Genomic DNA, 17,376 nt, shown 5'->3' on the forward strand with positions numbered 1-17,376 from the left:
TTTATTTTTAAAAGGATGCATCAGAGTGCAGAAGATACCCAAAAAAAAACAAAGTTGTAGATAGCAAAAAAGTCATGCTGGTGGCCCACCTGAGGATGACAGAGCCTTACAAAGATGGAAATGTTATAGAACAATCTTGGGCCTTCATTTTAACTTTGACACTAAGTGGTTTCTGGGGCAAAAGAGGAAGGGAGGTAAGGAGGCAAGAATAGATAAACAACGAGCTGTACCTATACTTTCCCTCCCATACCACCTTGAAAAAGGCAACTATTCGACCATTCATTAGGGCAGAGTCAAAATAATAAAGTTGAAAGGGGAAAGTGAGTAGCAGGGTGACCTCAATGCCTTACATGGCCAAAGTTGTTTTTCTTCTTTTAATAAGCCTTTGGAACTAGCTGTTCCTTTGATTCGTGGTACCTTAGACAAGTTGGGGGTAGTTACCTTGCACATTCTGTAACACCCGCTACAGACACTAAGGTGAATTGCAGAGTCCAGCAGATTTTGCTCTAATGATTGCTTTATGAAAGCAATTAAGAAGCAACCTGTGCTGAATTTTAAACATTCAGTTGTGAAAGCAAGACCCATGCCTTTTCAGTGGGTGAATACTACGATGTAAGACCAGAATATAAAAAAGTCTTGGAGAGAGAAGCTTTAGGGAGAAGGACTTCACATTAAATAAGCATGTGCGGAATTCAGTTTTAGGAAAGCCTGATCCCTCTACCTAGAGCTGTGGCGTTATGAGCCATGTCTGTCCTGCTAGGTGGCTCTCTCTCTTCTGCTTCTATGGGTTTCTTCGCTTATACAAAAGCTGATTTACAGCTAAGAAAATAGAGCAGCTATATCATTTCTGAGTTATTATAAAAGATACATGAGAATAATACATTAGTTTATGTTATTCTTACATGTCAAGCTCAGAATCATGATTTTCTCATTTGCTTTTGTTTTACCGCTAGGACCAAAAGGGTGTAATAAATCCTTAGGGAAGTATGCACTCAGTACTTCATTTGCTGTTTGTGTCTCCATTTATCACATTTGTTACTAGAAAATTGCTTAGAAGACCACAAGGAAATTCTGGTTGAGAATCACATTCAAAATACTTCTTTAAATTTAAAGGAAAATTCTCCTTTAGAACTTTCTCTGTTGCTTCCTTTGAATACATACTTTACCTGAGCAATGGTTCTATCGGGACACCAGGACCTAATAAGAAGGAGGCGTCTGAAACAGTCAAGAGATTTATCGTAGGCATTAGGAAGGGGTTCCTCTTCTGGATTTTCTTTGTCAAACCAGATTCTCCACATTTTTTCATTCCTTGATATCTGAAAACACCATGGGTTAAGAAGCGTGTCATGTACTACAAAAGTCATTCAGTGATTTTTCACGGACATTTTCCATCAAGCTTTCTAACCGTTCTAGGCATGTATAAGCTATATGCTTTCACTATTTTTAAGCTTTATATTCTAGGAACAAAATGTCTGACTATAGGTCACAGATAACTTATTCCCAAATCAGTCTAGGTTAGCACCAGTCTACAGCTAGCTGCCAAGGGAGGAAGAGTCCTGAAATACTTGATTTCACCTCTGCCTTTACAGTAATAAATTTATAAGAAAAGAAAAATCAATGGAGCCTCATTTTCATTATCTTGAGGAAGTCTGATTTGCTCCATAAAAATCCTCTTATAATCTGGCCTCATTCATTCATGTTTCCTCATTTCCTAGGACCACTCTTGACACAAAGGAAGACCCTTAATACATATTTGTTATTGAATAAACAGGTTTGAGATCAATATTCTATGGATCTAAAGTAATTTGAGATATTACATTTAATATCATCATCACACAAATAACCAGACACCTACTTTTTGTAGGCAACGCACATAGAGCACTGCCCTCTGGAGTCTAGATACCAATAGGGCACCAGCCTTACAGAGGCAAGAACATCAAAAGCTTCAAACCAATAACATCTATAAATTAACAGAGTCTTATATCTTCTGACAATCCATTTGATGAAAGCCTCAAGGCTTCCTGGTTTAGTCAAAGAAAGAATTCCCTGGGTTTGCATTTAGAAATCATCATGTAAGAATAAATATTAATCTGTTTCATGATGTATGACACATTCAGTTGCATGACGGGGCAGGATTTCAGACATGATACACTCTCTAAAAGGCAGCAATCTCTGACCAGAATGATCCAGGAATGATTCCTGGGTGTATCCTGATAGAGTACTAGACTACATTAATAACTAAAAATGAGTTATTTTACCTAAAACAATTGATTATACCAAAATTGTTGGTTAGTAATAACAAACACCAGTTATGAGCCCGGGGGCTCAACTTCTATGATTCCAGTATGTACATAGATCGTGGGCAACTAAATGGTTTAAAGAGCAGTAAAATATATAGATAAAGACACAAATGTTAGCATCAGTTTCGGACCTGCTGTTACTAGGAGTAACAGCAGAGGAAGAGGAAAGAGAGACAAAGACCAGGAAGGGACATTTAGTAGGAAAAGCTGTTTACATTTCTATTTAATCTCTAAAGAGAGCACACATGTATAATTATGTGTATAGTTATTCTATCTAATTGGAGTTATAACAGTCTTCCTGTGTATAGACTTCCTGTGTATTACAGACTCATATACAGACCTTCATTGATGATAGTGATACTTAGGCTGAAACAATTCCTATTAAACTTCCTAGACACAATGCTTCCCGAATAACTGGCCTTCGGTGGGAGCTGATGCTTCCAAACTGTGGATAAGCTGCAGGAAGGCTAAACATTAAACGCATGCAATACACTCTAAGACTGAGGGAGGGTGTGTGAAGCACAAACAAACACTGTAGCAATGGGTCTGAAAGCTGTTCACCATGACGGTAGCTTAAGTATACTCAAAGAACATGTTACCTGATCCAGGATGTCTGAAAACTGTTTAAGTTTGCTAAGTTCCACCAAATTCAGCCAAGTCATGTCTAGGATCCATTTGGATGGTTTAGGAGGACAGGCTTTAAGATCCAGTGAGGCACCACCTATAAAATTAAATATATAAAGTTGCTACCTTTATTGTTGCTTTAAAATAATTTGAACTCCCACAGACTAAACCGTCAACCAAAGAATATACAAGGGTGAGGGACTGTAGTGCCCACTCGTGGGGGCGGGTCCTGTTGGCTGTGTTGTGGTTCCTGCGTGTCTGCCACAGCTCAGGGAGGGAGAAGCGTGGGAATTTGACTGAGTGGCTCCACACGGTGCCGGGCAGACACTAGGCTGTGAGAAGCTGCCTAGCTCCTCCCGGGTGTGGAGGTCTCAGCCTGAAGTCCCCGCGGGGCAGAGCTTCTGGTTTGGAGGTCTCCTGGCTGAAGCAGCTGACCGGGAGACTAGTGGTCTCTGTCCTTGGGCTTTCAGACGCCGTTGGGAGCCGAAGAACGGAGATGGAGGGCATATGGTCTGGACTGGCCCACAGCCGAGAGGAAGAGAGAGAGAGAGAGAGAGAGAGAGAGAGAGAGAGAGAGAGAGAGAGAGAGAGAGAGAGAGAGAGAAAGAGAGAGAGAGACTCCAGCAGCACCTCGAAGGGTGGAGACTCTTGGTTACCCACTTGCTTGGCTGGGTCGGCTAGCTTGGTTGAGTTGGCAGGGCTCTGTGGTGGGAAGGTAGAGAAGTCTTCTAGCGGGAAATTAAGCAGTGGCTCAGTAGTCAAAGGCCTTATCCATGGTTCCCTATGGTGGGGCCCCAAAGACATGAGAAAGTCCATGGTTTTAAAAGGTTTATTGTCGTGGCGGAAAATAGATGAAGCTATACAACCCGCCCTCCCACCCCTGTTTCTCAGGGCTGGCCTGACTTATAGGGAGGAAGGAAGGTCCGGGAGAGGAATGTTTAATTGGCTATGCCCTCTGGCCTTTAGGCATCTCATTAATATGGCGATCTCTTGAGTCTCTGAGGCCTGTAGTCACACCCTCTACCTGGGCTAGGTGACACAAACCTCTCTTTGGGAGGAGCTGTAGTGGCATTGCCCTACGTGACTTGTGTACTGTGAGGAAGGACCAGCTGTCAAGATAAAGCTGATGGCCTACTAGCAAAAGGCAGGAAACAGAAGGTGTGGACTTTGGTAGTGAGACAAGAACTCTGGGAAGTCAGGAGCTAGAGATTCACCCTGGGCTCTGAGGAAATCAGGCACATGAAACTGAGGAGAGGTTACCAGCCTTGTGGCAGACATAGAAGAGTTTAAGTGGGTTACATAAGTCCTGAGCTCATCTAGGAACAAGCCAACGCTTATGACCTATGCATTTATTTATAAATAAATAAGCCTCCGAGGCACTATTCAGAAACTGGAGCATGAGTGGAAAAGCCCAAGGTTACATTAAAATTCTTTGTTTTACAGAGCAAGGTATAAACAAATAATGCTGGAGACATTTATTGAACCATGCTCTACTTAATCTAGACACCATGTACTATTAAATTGTATCCCTGTGCCAGATCGATCTTAGTTCATCTATAATAAGGTAAATGGGGCCTGGAAGCTATTTGAATGGAAATATTAGCTCACAAAGTGAAAACAGCTGGTTGTAATGCCAAGGAGAAGTTAAAGACCTAATGATAATAGCAATAAATGCTTCGCCAATTGCCATGACAACTGCCCATTTCCCAGCAAATTGGGAAAAATAAGGTACTTGCCAGTGAGTTAACACAAAACTATTCTTGGAGATGAGTGAGTGAGCCTCGTGGGTTGAAGCATTGTTCAATGTTTAGTATTGGGCAAATAAGCCGTGACTACCTTGGCTGCTCCAAAAATATACAATTAAGCACAAAAAATAATTGTATGTTGAGAGAAAAAAATGATTTTAATAACATGATCACAGATTAAATAAATTCTTTAATCAACAGCTGAGAAAGAAAAATTTTCAGAATAAGTACTCAGATGATCCAGGATTACGTTTTTATCTTCATTCCTTGAAACTTTGCCTTGGAGGAAAAAGCAAATGTCAATTTTTTTTTTATCCTAATACTTTTCTTTAAAATGAAAGATGTTCATAATTAAAACGTACCAGTTATTCCATTCTACCATAAAATTCAACAGTTAAGGAAAGTTTAAAACATCACAAAAGCTAAGTCATCTTAGAGATGAATATAAAGCAGTAATGGACGAGTGTTACATTTTGTCCCAGGCTGTTTGTGCTGCTATAATAGACTAACTTTGCTGGGTCAAAGTCTCCTTGAAAATTATAGAAATTACTTTGTCACAGCTCTTGATTTGGGGGAACTCTAAGATAACGACATCAGTAGAGACAGTGTCTGGTAAGGGTCCGCCACTTTCTGGTTAAAAGGGCTCATTATTCTTTATTCACACCTTAATTTTAAGTAATGGCGTGTTTAGTCTCTTACCTACTGCAAAAGAATCTTCTATGATGAAGGGAGAGAGTCTAATGATGGCTATCAATGTAAGTATTTAGGGTACAATTTATTTCTATGTCCATTCATTGGCAATTGAGTCGGCTCACTTTGGATGTATTCTGTAATAGACTACCCGCATATCACAATATGGCCCTACACTCAGGTAGCACTAAGTGGACCCCGTGGATTTAAAAAGAGTAGTTGAAGTTGGGAGGGTAAACTAATGGGGGCTTATATGGGAGAAGTTGGAGAAGGAAGATAGATTTGATATTGAAAAAAAAAAAACAGATTTGTGTGTGATACAATGTGTTGTGCTGTGCTGTGCTGGCTAGTTTTGTGTCAATTCAGAAAACCCATTCATAAAATCAGGCTGTAAAGCAAGACGGAAGAGCATTTTCTTTTTTTTTTTTTATTGGACATTTTATTTACATTTCAGATGTTATCCCCTTACTCCATTCCCCCCACCCAGGAACCCCTTATCCCATCCCCCCTCCTCCTGCTACCATGAGGATGTGTCCCCACCCACCCCCACTCCCACCTCCCCACACTCTAATTCCCCCACACTCGGCATCCAGCCTTCATGGGACCAAGGACTCCTCTCCCACCTATGCCTGACAAGGCCATCCTCCCTACATATACAGCTGGAGCCATGGGTCCATCCCTATGTGCTCCCAGGCTGGTGGTTTAGACCCTGGGTGCTCTGGTTGGTTGGTATTGTTGCTCTCCTCATGGGGCCACAAACCCTTTCAGCTCCTCCAGCTCCTTGTAAATCCTCCATTGGGAACCCCTAATTAGTGATTGATGTGGGAGGTCTCAGTCAATTTTGAGTGGGGTTGTTCCTGGTCTGGTAGTCCTAGCTTCTTTAAGAAAGAATGACAAAGCCATGGGAAACAAGCCAGTAAGCAGCATTCTCCCGAAGCCTCTACATCAGCTCCTGCCTACAGGTTCCTAGCCTCATGGCTTTCCTTTGATGGTGAACAATGATATGAAAGTATAAGCCAAATAAATCCTTTTCTCTTAAAGTTACTTTTTTTCGTGGTGTTTTCTAACAGCAATAGTAACCCTAACAAAGATGCAAACAATAAAAAAGAAAGAAAGAAATACATCAGCAAAGCAAATGAAAGTGCTCCTATGCTGTTCTATTGAGAAGATCTGTGTTAAGATTAAAATATATCAAAGACCTCAAAAAATGGAAAAAAGGGAAAGAAGTACATTATAATAAACATAACTAAGAAAGTAAAAGTTCTCTGCAATTAATGAAGATTGTAGGAACTCCAATAGTTCAGAAAATAAAATGAAAAATTCAGAAAAAAGATAGCATAATTAAGTATGCAAATCAAAAACTCATCAAGCCAAAAGAAAAACGACGGAATGAAAGAAAAAATCTTTGCAAGCTAGACATTAGAAAATTAATATGTAGACTATAGAAAGAGCCCAAAATTTAAATACCAAAAAAATTAAACAATCCAATCAATGAATGTGATGACAAACAATTCTGAAAAAGAATAAGAAGCAACAGCAACAGAAGAAGGAGGAGGGAGACGGAAGGAGGAGGGGGAGGAAGAAGAGAATGAGAGTGAAAATGAGAACGAGAACAAGAACAAGAACACGAACAAATGGCTAATGAGCAAATGAAATGTGTTCAACATCCTTAGGTGTCGAGGAAATATGAACTAGAACTATTGAGACTCAGTTACCACAGTCAGATGAGCTGCCATTAAGAAAATAAACAATGACAAGAACTGGCAAGGATGCACTCAGACATTGCTAGTCGGAATACAAATTACTCAAACCACTGTGAAAACGGTATTGAGTTTACTCAAAAAATAAATAAGTAAATAAATAAATAAATAAACAAACAAGTTACTGTTTATCTCAGCTAGTGCATTCTTGGGTAGATAACTAGAGGCCTCTAAGTTACCATGTCACATAAATACTTTCATGATGTATTGTAGCTCTATCCATAACCCAATTATGAACTAATCTAGGAGCCCTTCAATAAATGAAGACTACCACAAACACACACACACACACACACACACACACTCACATCACATCACATCACATACACATTACTCACAATGGGATTTTTTCTTCAGCCATTAAAATAAAATTATGTTGGTTGCAAGAAAATTGATTCAACTGGAGATCACATTTAGTGAAAGAAGTCAGATTCAGACTAATACCACATTTTACCTTCTTTGTCAATCACAGACATTTATATAAACATATAAAACCATGCACACACATATGTTAAGAAAGTAGAAGTAAAATTGAGAAAATGAAGGGGACTAGGAGTGAGGGAGAAATAGGAGGATACGCGGATAAATAAGAATGAAGTATATGACATACTTGTATGAAAGTATTTTTATGTGGCTGGGGAAATAGCTCAGTAACACTAGAGCAGTTGTCTATAATTATGAGATACTAAGTTCAATCCCCAGTACAAAAAGGAAAAAAGTCTTCCTGAAACCCATTTCTATGTACAGTATATGCATACCATTTAAAAAATATTTGACTACGGTCTGTGTCTTTTGGCTTTCTATTCAACTGTATATGCTAGTGAGCCAAAGGTCTACCTGTGATCAATGCTTCAATAAATACACAATAAAAAATCAATGTAATGGCTGCTGAATCACCTCAACCACCCAGCTTCCGAGACCCTGCCAACTTTGCTTTGTCTTCATCTCATTCCCATGATCCCACGGAAATCCCTTATGTCACCTTGCTCCCTTAGCACTCCTTCTGTAAATGTTTCACTGCTATTTCAAATCTTTAATCAGGTGCCAGTCGCTAATTGATATCTACTCAACTCAAGAATCAATTATATATACAATTTAAAGCTTTACACTATCATTGTAGCTCATACCCTATACCCATCCATGCCCTCCCTCATAAGTATTAGTTGTCCAACTTGTCAGGATGTGGAATCATGTAAGCGACAGACCTACACACACAGCCATGGTGGGGAGACATTTAGCCCCTGAACATACTTTTGAAAGACTATGTTGCTTAGGTTAAGAGAGATGGGCAGACAGACACTGAAAGTGGGGGTGGGGCACTATCCTCTGGGTGTGGATCTTGCATGGAATAAAAAAGAGCAAGTGACTGAGCACAAGCCTCCTATAGCCCTGATTTCTGGCTGTGGATGCGATATGAGTTGTTCCCTCAACTTCCTACAGCCCTAATTTCCTACCATGATGGACTGCATCTCAAATCGTGTGCCAAATGAGCCCTTTCTCCCTTGAGATTTATTCTGTGGGCTGGAAGGGCGAGGGTAGGTCAGGAAATTCTATCATAGCAAAATAATAGTACAACACTCATTCCCGTCCCCTAACACTTTCCCAGCTTCTCACATAGGACGTATTTTACTTGGTTCATTATTTTTTTCTATACCTTCCCCTCAAAACTCAGGCACTCTGCAAGTGGTTTGGTTCAATAAAATGTCTGTTCCGTACCCTGAGACATAGTACATTTCCAACGAATAGTCATTGTTCAATAAGTGATCAAATGAAATGTCTCGTGTAAGTAAATAAAAAATGAAATGCAAAGAAACTACTACAACTTAAAAAGTAAAATAAAGGTTGTGCAAAGAGCATTCGGAGCCCCTGCGATGTGTATAGCACTTTCTACTGACCTTTAATGAGGGTGAGAAACTCCTCATGCTTGACTAGGCTCCTCTGGATGTCAATCTTCAGTGTGAGCAACAAAGTGAACAGAAATTTGTGCTCCTCATAGAGGCCTCGGACAGCATACCTGAAAACCTCGTAGGTCATGTGCTCAATGATATTAGCAATCCTCTTGCTTGTGATTGGGCTCCTGACAGACCTGAGGAAGAGACCGTTTAAGACACGCTTATCCCGCTGCCCTTTTCACTTGTCTATAAACACAGTATCTCTGGTGGAGAATAAGTAACTTGGAGAGCTAATTTTTACTTTAACACATCAAGAGAGCACTCCTAAATCTAAACTAACAAGAATTCCCTCAACATGAAGCAACATAACAAAATACCTCGCTGTTGTCTAAATCAGTTTTACCCACAGGCCATTATTATCCACAACAATGTCTTGGAAAATTTCCCATTTAGCAGAACACATGAAGCCAAAAAAAAAAAAAAATCAAATCGATGGATGAAGGGCTGGCATAGCCTCCTCTGGGCATTTGATGACACGTTTGATGATTTGTTAACATGCTGATAACTACACTAATCTCAGACTTAAGAAAGGAAAATACTCTTACTGACAAGCAAAAGGGAAATTCTAATATCGTCCTCATCCACAGATAAAGAATTCAGCTCGGCTTCCTAGGGACAGGTATACCTGGCTAAGGAAAGGTCAAACAGGCCCAGAAACTGACGAAGCGAAGTCTGATACATCTCATTAACCAGACGCATCTCTGTGATGAGGAAGTAAAGGATGCTTCCCCGTGTAGCAACTGAAAGACAAAGAGCAGGGAGGCATGTAGCACAAGAATCAAAAGTAAGTGAGCTGTGCAAACACATCACCCCAATTTATTACTCAAAACACCTTTTTTTTTTTGCCTCATCAATAACTGCCTACTAACAATGAGCTCTATAGCAATGCTTACTATTTAATCTTCATTTATAAGTTTTGCATAGTTTACCAAACGCTACTAGTGAAACCAAGACAGTTCTCATTTTAGAATCACTACACTCCTTTAACATGTATAGTTTTTCTGTGTTTTATCAGAATGGAAAGAAAGGTTATTTTAAAGGTTTTTGTATTGAACACTCAGCAAAGGATCCAGTTGGTCACACAGAACCTTACTCTGAAGCTCATGGAGAGCAAGCCGAACATTTGCCTCAAGCTTTCATACAAGACATCACAAAGATGATGCCTCTGACTGTCCATCACACCATGAAATGGTCTCAACTCTTTTTCCCGGAAAATTAATAGTGAAAAGGATAGCAAACTGAATATTTGACACGTCTTAGATAACCAAGGAACACCTGTTTATTACATGGTCAGCTGAAGACAGCCAGATAAACACAACACCTTGTTGCTACATAATATAGAACTAATGCAAAGTCCATAATACTAATGTCTCAGGATTTATTATTTTATACCAGTATTTTAATCTTTCACTTTGAAATAAATTCATGAGCATCTTAAAGCATTTTCCAATTACTATAGATAGTACCAAAAGTTTACACCATTGCATTATATTTCTATTTCTAATTTACTAAACTTTTCAAAATAAATGGCAGAAATTATGATTGGCCACCCCTCCCCATTGCACAGTAATTGCATATAATGTAATGTAATGTAAAATGCATTGTACACTGTATAATGTCCCTGCTTTAATTGGTTGCTCTAATTCTCATCTCTGCCTGACTCTATTTTCTTGTGACATTTGTCTTTCATTACCAGACTCACCAGGTCGGTACTCCTCCCGGGCTGAGTTAATTTGAATTTCTGTCTCTCCAGAAATTTCCAGCTTCTGTGTCACCTCCTCAGCTGTCTTTTTTGTGTTGCTCAGCACAATGATAAGGCTCTCATCTTCTACCAGGGACCCTTGAGTGCTCGTCAAGCGATAAAGCAAATTATCTTCGAGCTCCTTCATTCTTCTTTTGTTTGCCGTTACATCCTCCAAGAGGTGAGTTCGTTCCTTCTCCAGTTCCTGTTAATTTACATAAATATATTCTCATTATAAGTGATCCTATTTTGAGGTCATTCCTTGTCGTAATAATTATTTCTTTCACACATAATTATTATTTCATACATAATTATTGCTTTCAGCTTCTTTGAAAGAGATCCACTGATTCAGCGAGATTGTCTCTCACCTGTAGACTGAAATGGTTCTCTCTTTTCTGAACAACAGCTCTCTGTGATCAGTCAAGTAACCTAACCTCTCACCGCAGGTAAAAATTAAAAAATACAAACAGTCCATCATGATAGCATGCACCTGTAATCCCAGGACTCAGGATGCTGAGGCGGAAAAATTACAGGTTCAAGGCCAACTTGGACTACATATCAAGCATCTTTCTGAAAAACATACAAAGATAATTTTCTTTTGAATTGAAAACATTTCATGGCCTGAAAATGTAACATTCTCTCCCAGATACTTGTATTTTTGGGACTGGGATGTTTGAACGATCAACATGTTTGCCTAAAATGCATGAAGGCCTGGGCCAAATGTCCACATCACCAAAAACCAGTTGTGGGTGAACATTATAGTCCCAGCACTCAGTAGTTGAGACAAGGGATCCACAGGTCAAGTCTTCCTCAGTTCCACAGTGACTTTGAAGCCAGCCGGTGACACTTAAAACCATATACATATACATATACATATACATATACATATACATATACATATACATATACATATTCGGGGACCATCATGAAGAGTACGCAGAAATATTACAAGACCCAGAGGGGCAGGGTCTAAAGTAAGACAGTAACTTCTGGATATGTTATGACACTTGGACCCATGAACTCCCAGAAGCTATAGTTGCTAGCCTAAGATCTGGGCAAGATCAAGCCAGTCCACATTCACATTCTAGCATGGAATGAGAGGGTCTTCATGAAACTCCAATCCTAGTGGAGAAGCCATATGAGATTTGATGGCTTCTGGGGAAGGAAGGGTCAATTTTCCTTTAGGATGTAGTTGGTCATGCCCCAGTGGATGACCCAGTATCAGGAGTACATGGGAAGCACAAGTTGAATTCATGAATTATTAAAATTTAAAAAGAGAAAAACACAAATTTGGAGGTGGGGTGGACCTGGAGGAGTTAGGGGAAGAAAATGATCAAAATACATTTCATAGAATTCTCAAAGAATTAATTATATATTATATATTAATTATAGTTGTTATATAATATATAGCATAGTTTTGTATCTTCTCTGAGATATAAATCTTACAGTTCAGGAGGTGAACAAAGATTTGGGCAATGACTATCAATGGTGGTCCTGTCCTTAGGAGCTCAGAGGCAGCACTGAGGAGATGACACAGGAGTGTGAAGCTCAGAGGAGAAAGAACAGCAGAGAAAACAGACTGACTCTAAAGAAAACTGTGCATGAAAGAGAGGTACTAATGTGAAAGACTTTGACGTTAAAGAAATTAATCAAACATGAAAAAGACCATCAGTAAGTTCTCCTTGTAATTTGTAAAAGAATCATGCATTCCTCTGAGTTTACTTGAAAAGCTTTCTAAATATAGTGGCAATTGACAATGTGACTAGATGTAACAGTGTATGAGTCCACATCACTGCAATTTTGGGAAACACAATCTTGAATGTGAGTTCAGCAACAAAATTACATGACGGGCTTTCTTGAGTCTGAATGTGACTTCCTGTAGCTTTACTCAAGTCTACACTATGCACTGCTCAGATTTCTAGAAAAGTGTAAAAAAAAAAAAAAAAAAAAAAAAAAGGTCATTACCCAAGTGGGTATGCAGGATACCCACAGCACATTTCCAAATTCTACTCCCTGTTGAAGAGGCTTAAGTCTGTGTGGCAATGAATCATTTGAAATAATAGGGCATAATGGAAGTACTAGTTAATTACTGGATGAGGTTACCTGTCTGTTAAGATCCAGTGCTCAAACAAGCCTCAGGAGAGAGAAGCCAGGCAGACTTAGAAAAGTGTCTTATTAACCAATATCCAAGCCCCTTCAGTTTTATGGGTAATATAATTCTTCATTCTAAGGAAGCATCTTATGACTGTGAGAAAAGAAACCCATAGCCAGTCTGCAAACTGCGCCTTCATTTGACTGCCATCAATATGCTAATCACTCAGCTGGGGATGTACTTCAGTTAATTAAGTAGCACTTCCTTACTACATACAATACCATGGCTTTGATCTTCTGCACTGAAAATAAAATAAACATGGTGAATGGATGACAGACAGACAGACAGATGATAGATTAGAAAGATCATACATACATACATACATACATACATACAGTAGGTAGATAGATGATGATAGTGATATAACAATAACTATTGGTAGCATGTACATAGATTATGCATAGATAGATAGTTGATAGGCCGACAGAGTAAACATAGATAATATATAGACAGACAAATATGTATGATACAAAGATGTATATAATAGGTACTGACAACTGCCAAGCTGTGTTTCAGATTTCCAGGAGCTCCTCATTCTATAACCTTGGGACTTCAAATAAATGATTTCTATTTAGCACTGTCAGCAAACTGGAGCGTAATCTGTCTGAAGCTCAAGCTCAGCCTTCCTCATCCCAGCAGGTGGAACTACATACTTCCAACTTCTCAAGCTAAAGTTTTTGAGTACTTTATTTTATATGGTGTGGGGGGAGGGGGGTTGTGTGTAGGTGACTGTGCCACTCACTGTCTGCATGTAGAGATCAGACGAAAATTCAGTGGGGTTGGTTCTTTTCTTCCATCTTTAAATGGATTTTAAGGACTGAACAGAGGATCTCCAGACTTACACACCAATCGCTTTCACCCACTGGATCAATCATTTCCCTGTCCCCAGAGTACTTCCTTTTCCCAAACTTCACAATAACTTCATGATCAAATTCTATCATCTCTGTGTCAGAATCCTATCTTTCTCACTGTCACCATTTTGGTCCAATCTCCCATTTTCACTTCTCCTCTGAATTACAAGCTGTAAGCAGGTTTTCCTGTACCTCTTCTTATCCCTATAACCTGTTCCAGTGTAACAGTCAGAATGACAACCCTAAAACATTAAAATGTGGTTTGTATCCAATAAATCCTTCACAGGCTTATCTCTGGGGCACTTGGTCCCTAACTTAGAAGGCTGTAGCATTTTAGGAGGTGAGGCCTGACTATTGAAAGTAGGTCACTAAGGATGGGTCTATGAAGGTTTCTGCCATAACGCTTTGCCATCTAGCCTACCACCATATGGATAAACCATCATTGCATACCTGCTGATATAGACTGGGCCATTTCATTTTGCCTTTCCCAACCTTGTTGAAAGTGTAATCCAGAATAAACCCTTCTTCATTCAGTTGTTCCTGCCAGGTAGTTGGTCCTAGCAATGAATACAGCTCTTCCCCAAAATCCTCCAGTACCAATCATGCCACACAGATTCTGAGATCTGTCTCATTAAATGAGACATAATCTGTTAATAATAAATGATCTGTTTCACAAAATGGTCTCTTTTCCAATTACTACAAGGACCACATTTTCTATTATTTTCCTTATACAACAGATACTTCCTACATCAAAAGTTTCCACTCACCCCTGGCACATTAGAATCAAATTGGAAGCTTAGTTAGCAGGCTTGGAGCAGGGTTGAGAAACTGGGATTCTAGTGTATTCCCAGACAATGTGGCAATGCTGCTTTGAACGTGAGATTCTGAGCCCTGTTACATCAAACACAGCAGTCCTTTCTTCTCTTGAGACCTCTTCACTGACTAGTGATTTACCAGGTATATTCTTCCTCTATAAAGTTCATTGTCTTCTCCAAGTCTTTCTTAGATGTGCCTTCTCAGTGAGGTCCACTACCTGCCCTGGATGTGCAGCCCACCTGAATCTCCATCTCTCCATTTTGCCATGCTTTGCATATTTTTAGAACATATAACACCTTCCACCAAACATGAATATTTTTACTATTTATTCTCTTAGGACAGTTGGAAGTTTGACTGTTGTTGTTGTTGTTGTTTGGTTTGTCATGGTATGTTTTGGTCATCTAGTAACATCTGATTATTCTTACAGTGATGCCTGGTACCTCGTGTGCACTCAACTAATAATATGGAACAAACGGCCTAGTGCTGTGCCTCTAACAAGCAAACTGAAATGGAAAGTGAACCAGAAAATCCAATCTCAGTGCCAGGGATACAAACAAGAACATTCCCTTTCTACAAAACCCAAAGTCAAAAATAAGGGCTGTGGTGACAAAAAGGCATGCATAAAAAAAAGCAAACATCAAACACCACTCACTCCACTTTATGTTCTAGCCCATGAGTCCTTACTGGTTGAGTGGTTTTGCTGGGCAGGGGCCCCAAATTCTGAAGCTCATGACTGAAGCCCGGTGAGACAGTCACCAGGTCAGTATAGAAAATAAATCAATCTTAGAGTAAAGGAACAGTTCAGAACTTGTACATGTCTACCAGTTTTGAATTTGCTGAGCTGTAGTCACTCAAGAAAAACGTGCTCTTCCCAACATCTCTGCCATCTGTCGTGCCACATTTGGAGCCTTCCTAGTCATTACTTTAATTCATTTATTCACTACATGAGAATTTCAAATTTGAGGAAATGTAGAGATTAGTATAAGCAAGTGACCTTTACTGGATGTTATACACTGCTTTCCATCCACAGTTTTCCTAAGGTCCCACGCTTTATGGCTACACTAGGAAATAAAGTGATAATAAATAGTAACACATCGAAATATATATATTTCACATGGTATGGCCTCTGATCTCCTAGGAGTAAGTGCTGTGAAGTCTTCATCTGTAGCATGTGCAGAAATAAATGTAAAAAGGCAAAAAGAATGTTACATTTAGCATCATAAAGACATATACTTAGATAGTTATCTACATAACACTGGCCATGCTATAAAGTTCCACAAGCCTTAAGATTTTCATCTGTAAAATGGACATGAAAATATCACATAAGTGAACAGTGAAGCTAAGAGAGGGATTACATGGCTGCTCAAATTATCTCTCTGCTTCTCTTAGAAATACATATATTTCTAGGAGAAATAACAAGTACACTATTTCTTAATAAGCAGAATAGTTCACAAAAATGTTTATCCAATAAATGGATGATTGATGGATGGATGGATGGATGGATGAATAGATGGATAGATGGAAGAAATGTCATTCTATCTACATATCTATTTAAATATCTATGTTTTCCAAAAATATTCTCTCTGATGAGAGAAGGGTTTATGACAAAATTGTTTTGATTTCCTTTAGGGCAGCACATTATTTGAAAAATATTATCTTCTTGTAGATTGAAATTCTATAATTCTGTGTCCACAAAGTACATAAACATGGCTGGTTCAAATGTAGTGACTTAGCTTACAGGAAATGACTGAGGGAAAAAAACATGTCATCTCAGATCCCCTTATTCACCACCCAAACTAAAAATAACTCAATCATATTAGAAGGCTCAAAGATACAGTGAGAAGAGTAGATGTTGGGGAAAAGATAAAAACAAAACTCCTTGAGAAAAATAACACTGTTAAAATGTGAGTCGTGGGAGAGAGCTTAGTCAGTAAAGTGCTTGCTTGAGTTCAATCTTCAGCATCCACACTAAAATGCCAGGTGGGGTGGAGGTGGAATGTCTGTAATCCCAACACGAAGAAGCTGCAGACAAGAGGATTCTAGGGCCAGCCAGCCTTACCTAGTTGATAAGTACCAAGCCAAGGGGAGACTGTGCAAACCAAGGTGAATGGTGCCTGAGAAAGAACAATGGAGTTTGATCACACACACACACACACACACACACACACACACACACACACACACACAGGGGAGAGAGAGAGGGGGGGGGAGGGAGGGAGGGAGGGAGAACACACAGGTCTTTTCTTCCCTTATTAGACTTTACTTTGAGAAAGTTAAAATAACTGTAATTATTATGGTGTGCTGGGGAAGATAATTCTTTTGTATTATAAAAAAATAATAATAAATGAAGCTGCTGTGCTATTCTGCCCCCAATGTTTGGAAGGGTTGTTTATTTTGAGTGTGTGACTTGATAATGAGGAGTTAGTAAGGGAATAAGTTCTTCAATTTTCCCAAGGAGACAGGAAACACTGGCACTGGATCCATACTGATTTTGTAAGGCTGGATGAAAGTCTTTTTAAGTCTTTCTAAAATCACCCTTGATACTGCTGCAATCCTCTCTGGCCACCAAAGCTGGATGCTGGTGTTTTTATGTTGGTTTTATTTTGTTTTGTTTTGCTGCAACCAGCATCATCCAGACCAAATCATTTTTTTCAGAGTAATTGTATTCATGTCAGTACAATATATATATATATATATATATATATATATATATATATATATATATATATATATAGCGCCAATCAC

At 39.2% G+C, this 17,376-nt stretch overlaps 1 protein-coding gene across 1 annotated transcript in view; it reads right to left on the reverse strand.

The window, feature by feature from the left end:
* The window catches only part of Dnah5 (dynein axonemal heavy chain 5), a 236,059-nt gene that overhangs the window by 30,810 nt on the left and 187,873 nt on the right, over positions 1-17,376 (reverse strand). The window contains exons 66-70 of the mRNA XM_034523461.2: positions 10,774-11,017; positions 9,697-9,811; positions 9,015-9,205; positions 2,900-3,021; positions 1,167-1,316 (exon numbers count right to left, since the gene is read on the reverse strand). Of these exons, the coding sequence (XP_034379352.1) occupies positions 1,167-1,316; positions 2,900-3,021; positions 9,015-9,205; positions 9,697-9,811; positions 10,774-11,017 (822 nt within the window). The remainder of the gene's footprint in view (positions 1-1,166; positions 1,317-2,899; positions 3,022-9,014; positions 9,206-9,696; positions 9,812-10,773; positions 11,018-17,376) is intronic.

Source organism: Arvicanthis niloticus, chromosome 19 (assembly GCF_011762505.2).
Source record: "Arvicanthis niloticus isolate mArvNil1 chromosome 19, mArvNil1.pat.X, whole genome shotgun sequence".
Classification (NCBI taxonomy): domain Eukaryota; kingdom Metazoa; phylum Chordata; class Mammalia; order Rodentia; family Muridae; genus Arvicanthis; species Arvicanthis niloticus.